This window comes from Coregonus clupeaformis, chromosome 34, assembly GCF_020615455.1.
Source record: "Coregonus clupeaformis isolate EN_2021a chromosome 34, ASM2061545v1, whole genome shotgun sequence".
Classification (NCBI taxonomy): Eukaryota; Metazoa; Chordata; class Actinopteri; order Salmoniformes; family Salmonidae; genus Coregonus; species Coregonus clupeaformis.
Genome location: NC_059225.1, coordinates 37,937,415 through 37,943,414, shown reverse-complemented (window position 1 = coordinate 37,943,414; position 6,000 = coordinate 37,937,415). Strand labels below are relative to the sequence as shown.

General features: G+C 41.2%; 1 protein-coding gene across 5 annotated transcripts in view; it reads right to left on the bottom strand.

Moving 5' to 3' along the window:
* Nucleotides 1–434: 434 nt before the first annotated feature.
* The window catches only part of LOC121539644 (zinc finger protein 271), a 29,702-nt gene continuing 24,136 nt past the window's right edge, over nucleotides 435–6,000 (bottom strand). For all 5 annotated transcript variants that reach the window (XM_041848302.2, XM_041848301.2, XM_045210572.1 and 2 more), the window contains 2 exons: nucleotides 4,116–4,856; nucleotides 435–3,698 (listed from right to left, as the gene is read on the bottom strand). In XM_041848302.2, coding sequence (XP_041704236.2) covers nucleotides 841–3,698; nucleotides 4,116–4,689 — 3,432 coding nt within the window. In that variant the 5' untranslated portion in view covers nucleotides 4,690–4,856 and the 3' untranslated portion in view covers nucleotides 435–840. The remainder of the gene's footprint in view (nucleotides 3,699–4,115; nucleotides 4,857–6,000) is intronic.

The following is a 6,000-nucleotide window of genomic DNA, read 5'->3' as shown; positions in this document are numbered from 1 at the left end:
TAAGATTATTTGAACATGTTATGGACCCATCAAATGTGACTGACTTGAACTGTGTAAATAGTTCAAGTTTATTCATTCAGTTCTATCTGAATTTGTCAGGCAAATACATTGTATTTTCCTCTCTGCTTAGAAGCCTATTGGTTATAATCCCAAACAAAATATATATCAAATATATCAAGTTATCATCAATATCATAGCAGATGAGGCCGTAAATGTGCTATCAATGAGGTTTAAACATAAATGGTTGGGTGTTTTTCAGTGAGGATATGTTCAGATGATGTGGTCAAAGCTAGTCAACACTGCCATCTGTTGGTGAAAATAACAGGCTTCTTAGAGAAATTTGATCAGACAGGAGGCAGATTCAGAGTTGAGACAAGTGTGCACAATTGAGACATTTACAATCATTGATTGACATCAATGGGAGACTACATCCCTAGATCTGTCCCTATAATACAAGGAAAATTATCTTTATTATCTGACATCGGAATAATTGACCAAACAGACATTTAAACCACTTCAAGACAAAACAAGTTACAATTGAGTAAGAGACTGGTAGCTTATCGATTGTGATTGCACATCATCCTATTTTAACTAAACAGTATATTCACATGCCAACTACAAATGTGATCTAAGCATGGTAGCAAAGCAAAAGTCTAAATATGGTAGTATAGTAATAATTACCACTCCTTATCCATGTTCAGGCCATCATACGAGGCTATTCAGATAGGACAATGATTGTGTTTTGTGACCTGGTGTCTCAAAGGTTCCCAATTGCATTAATCACATAGTCAAAGCAGTGGTATGGCTTCTCACCAGTATGCACTTGTGTATCTTTAGATTTTACAGGTTTACAAAACTCTTTTCATATCCAGTACAGTCATAAGGAGACTCTCCAGTGTGGGTTTGCTGATGTACTCGAAGGCCAGAAATCTGCCTGAAACGCTTCCCACAGTCAGAGCAGCGATAGGGTTTATCTCCAGTAGAGCGCATGTGAGGAGGCCTATGCGTAACCTGGTGTGTTTTTAGATAATCTACCCGGGTGAAACATTTCTCACAGTCAGGACATTGATACGGTTTTTCTCCGGTATGTTCCCGCTGATGTATCTTTAAGTGTTTTCCGTGGCTAAACTGTTTCCCACACTCAGGGCAGACATAAGGCTTTTCCCCAGTGTGCATTCGCTGGTGGTCTGTAAGGTTGCCTAGTTTACCAAAGCTCTTTCCACAGTCAGAGCAAAGGTACGGTTTTTCTTGTCTATGTATTATTCTCTGATGATTTTTCAATTGCGTGGAATTATTGTAGCTTTTCTCACATTCAGGACATTGGTACGGTTTCTCTCCATTATGTGACATCATATGAACTTTCAACCGATCTGATCTTGTGAACTTCTCATCACAATGCTTACAGTGAAAAGGCTTCTCTCCAGTATGTAACCGCTTGTGTTTTTTCAAATTCCCTTCTGAAGAGAAACCTTTCCCGCAGTCAGAACAGTGGTGAGGCTTCTCTCCAGTGTGAGTCCTTTCGTGTGCTTTTAGATCTTCTTCTATAAGGAAGGTAAGACCACAGTTAGCGCACAGGTGAGGCTTCTCTCCAGTGTGTTGTTGTCTATGTCTCTTAAAGGGTCTCCAAGATTTAAAACTTTCGTTACAGTCTGGACAGTGGTGACGGGGCTTCTCTCCTGTGTGTGTATACAGGTGATGGTTAAGACCTGTTTGTGTTGTGAAAGTCTTTTCACACTGAGAGCACTGGTAAGGTTTCTCACCAGTGTGTATACGCACATGTTCTTTAAGATGTGATCGTTTTGAGTATCTCTTTTCACAGATGGGGCACTGGTGAGGCTTTTCCCCAGTGTGAGTTCGCTGGTGGGCGTTAAGGTTGCCCAGCAGAGTAAAGCTCTTTCCACAGTCAGAGCAAATGTAAGAAGATGCTGTATGCACTGCTCTCTGGTGAACTTTTAATTTGCTAGAATCATGGAATTTCTTCTCACAAACAGGGCATTGGTAAGGCTTCTCATCAGAATGTATTTTCAAATGATCTTTTAACTGGTCAGCTCTGGTGTACCGTTTATCACACTGTTTGCAGTGGAAAGGTTTCTCTCCTGAATGTAACAGCTTGTGTTTCTTTAAACAACCTGCTGTAGAAAAATTTCGCCCGCAGTCAGAGCAGTGGTGAGGATTCTCTTCTGTGTGAATCCTTTCATGTGCTTTTAGATCTTCTAATAAAGGGAAACGAACACTACAGACAGAGCATTGGTGAGGATTCTTTCCAGTGTGCTTGTGTCTTTTCAATTCCATTGCATTTAGGAAATATAAATTGCAATTTTCACAATGGTAAAGTTTCTCTCCAGTGTGTGAGTACACATGCCGCTTAAGATGTATTTGTTTTGTGAAAGTCTTCGCACACTGAGAACACTGGTAAGGTCTCTCACCAGTGTGTGAACGTAGGTGTTCTTTGAAATGTGAAGCACTATGGTATTTTTTCCCACATTCAGGGCAGTGGTGAGGCTTTTTCCTAGGGTGTGTTGGGTTTTCCCCAGTGTGTGTTTGCTGGTGTTCTGTCAGGTTGTCTTGTTGACCAAATTCTGTTCCACAGTCAAGCCTACGGTCAGGTTTTTCGACAGTATGGGCCATCTCTTGACATTGTTTTTCTACATTTCTGGAACTTGATCTATTCTCAGAATCAGGCTGCTCCTCAGCATGAGTCTTCATATGTTCTTTCAACTCCTCTGAAGTACTGTACCTATTCTCGCAATGCAGACAGTGGAAAGGCTTCTCTCCAGAATTTACTTGCAGGTGTTGAATAAGATCTGAACTTTTTTCGACCGCATGTGATATTTCCTGACATTCTTGTTCTACGTGTCTGGAACTTGGTGACCTATTAGCAGAACTATCAGGCTGCTCCTCAGTATGAGTCATCATATGATCTTTTAACTCATCTGACCTATTGTACCTCTTGTCACATTGCAGACAGTGGAAAGGTTTCTCTCCCGTGTGTAACCGCAAGTGTTCCTTTAAAGTTTCTACAATGGAGAAACTTTGATCACAGTCAGGGCTGTGGTGAGACATCTCTACCTCGTGTAATAACAGGTGGTCTTTAAGATTTGACTTCATTTTAAAACTTTTCTCACATTGACCACATTGGTAAGGCCGCTCCCCAGTATGTGCCATCATATGAACTTTTAACTGGTCTGATCTGATGAACCTCTTGTCACACTGATGGCAACAGAAAGGCTTAATCCCTGAATGTAGCCGCTTGTGTTTAGTTAAATACCGCGCTGTAGAGAAAGTTCGCCCACAGTCAGAGCAGTGGTGAGGCTTCTCTCCAGAGTGCACTGGCAGGTGTTGATAAAGATTTGAACTATTTATGAAACTCTTGTCACACTTTGAGCACTGGAAAGGCCTCTCACCACTATGTATTCGCATGTGTTTTTGAAGACCTGCATTGCTAGAGAATCTCTTCTTACATTCAGGGCATTGGTAAGAACTCACAGAAGAGAAACCTTCATCGCTATCTGAACAGTGGGAAGACGTCTTTCCAGACTGTGTCTGCATGTGTCGTTGAGGGTGTGATTGTTTTGTGGAGCTCTTCTTACGTTGAGGGCTGCGGTGAGATCTCTTTCCTTTGTCAACTTCCTGGTGTTGCTGATCGCCTGATGTAGACAATGCCTCCACTGATGAGTCTGAGGACTCAGGACACACTCCTGTACGAATGACAACAGAAAAACATGTCAGTAGCTGCAACAAGTTACACTATATCAACTTCGGAAAGGAAGAGGTGCAAAGCTCGCTCACAATTAAAAACGTTTTATTAAAAGCTTGATGTTTCATCCTTATTCAATGGACTTCATCTGAACATCAAGGCCATTGATGAAGGCTGAAACATCAAGCTTTTAATAACTGTTTAAATAAAATATGTTTTTAAATGGTGAGCGAGTTTGCGCTTTTTCCTTTTCAATGCTAATTTTTTGGTGGTTGCACCTCAACTCACGTTGGTTAAGCACCTTCCACTTCTTCCACTATATCAACTTTGCATGATAATATAAATTGTGCTCTCATGTCCAATGTGATGTCATTACCACTTGTAGTGGATCTTGAATACAAATCTGTTCTATTCATACCTGCATTGGCAAAGACCGAAATCACATCCTCCTCCTTTTCCACTTTGACGTTGAATCTTTGCCCGAGCATAAACCTGCAGTCCTCCAGCAGCACTGTTGCATCCTGCTGTACCGACTGGGCTCCACTGTCACAATCAGGACCCAGTGACTCCCTCTGCTGTGGTATAATGAGCCACTCTGGAGCTGGATCTGCCAACTGCCTGTTGTTGGGTAACCAAGCCCCTCCCTCCTCATTCTGTTCACCATTGCAGCTTGCTTGTGAACTGTCCACCTCCACTGTTGCTGACTGGCTGGGACTTGTAGGCACACTGCTAGCATCTTTCTGTAGTCCTTTGATGTCTTCTTTCAGTTGGAGTAGCTGAGAGATTCCCTGGTCCTCTGAATCCATTAGAATTACATTTTCACAATACTCCCCTACTATACGCCGCAATGAGCGTTGACTCTTTCCTTTGACTTCTGATCCATCCTTGCCCCCTATTCCACAACGTTCGCACAAGTAATGTAAATTGTCCTCAGTTAAATTATATAAACTCAGTTCAATTTCGTCCAACAACGTTTCCCTCTCCCGACTCATTTTGCCCTTCAAACGTCACAACCACGACTGGTTAGCCAGCTAGCTTTTGTAATGTCCCTGACACTTTGCCCGCTTCTCCTGTGATATGTGCTGATGCTCACATGATAATAAAGCTGAGCGCTGCCTCCAGGGTGGACAGAAGTTATCTAGGACATGTCCTCGCTCTCCTGAAATAAAATCACACACAGAACGGGAATGAAAATCAGCCTCCACTTGTTCCACACTGACACTGTATGAGCTTAAGGTAATCTCAAATACTAAATGTTTACTGAACATTACCACAAGTGTTACCACCTCGAAACAGTAACATTGTTTTTTCAAACAATATTTATTGACTTGTTCCTGGAGTGCCGCAGGTAGGCAACTGCAGGGTTGTGTCAACCATCACATCTGATTCAATCACTTCATCAAACAGTGGGCTAATTGGCCAAATTCAACACACCAGTGCCCGGTTTACCGAAAGAGATGGAACTTACCAGTGTTTCCAGATTTAAATTAAATATATCCTATAATTAAATAGCTTTCCTTCCAAAAAATGGTAATTAAGTATATTAAAAAGCAGCTATTCTGTGTTGGAATGGTATACCCCAACAACAGAATGCTGTGGGCGTATACCGGTCATTAAAAGTATTCATGTGAGTGGACCGCTGATTGGCCTGCTCAGCCAATGAGCCAACATGACATGTTCTATGAGGAAATGGCAAGCATTTTTGAAACTGTCTGTTTGAGATACAAGTTTGAGGTGGGGTTTCTGAAGGTGTTTTTTTCTCAAATGTAAGCTTTGGCTACAAAGAGTATACTGTAGGACAAGTCAAAAACATTATTTGGTTAAGAGTTAACAGAATATTAACTTTTAAAAAGTGAGATTTTCACTGGACAGTTACTTTAAGCTTATGAGTGTTTTAAATGATGCATCGTTCCTATAAAAATGTCACATGCGTTTCCCAAAACACCATGTAGAGAGATCGTTCATAAGTGCATCGTTGGTGCATGTCGATACTGAGAGGACCGAAAGAAAGGCAGGGCTGCTCTCGGATCAGCTTTCTCCATTAAAAATTGTACCTTTACAATTATTTCACAATAATGACGAAGGTTCAATTCCAAGAGAGATATTACCACCTATAGCTACAAATATTGAGGCAGCTTCAAGGGGAATGGAAGTAAAGCTAAGCAAAGAGATCTATTCGATCCACTAATACTAAAACGTGCATTTAAGATAGAAACATAAATATTTTTAGTACTTTGATCTTGAACAGCGTTTATTTGAGGCTGTTTGAGGTATGGTCAGCGCAATCTTGAATTGTCATAGTA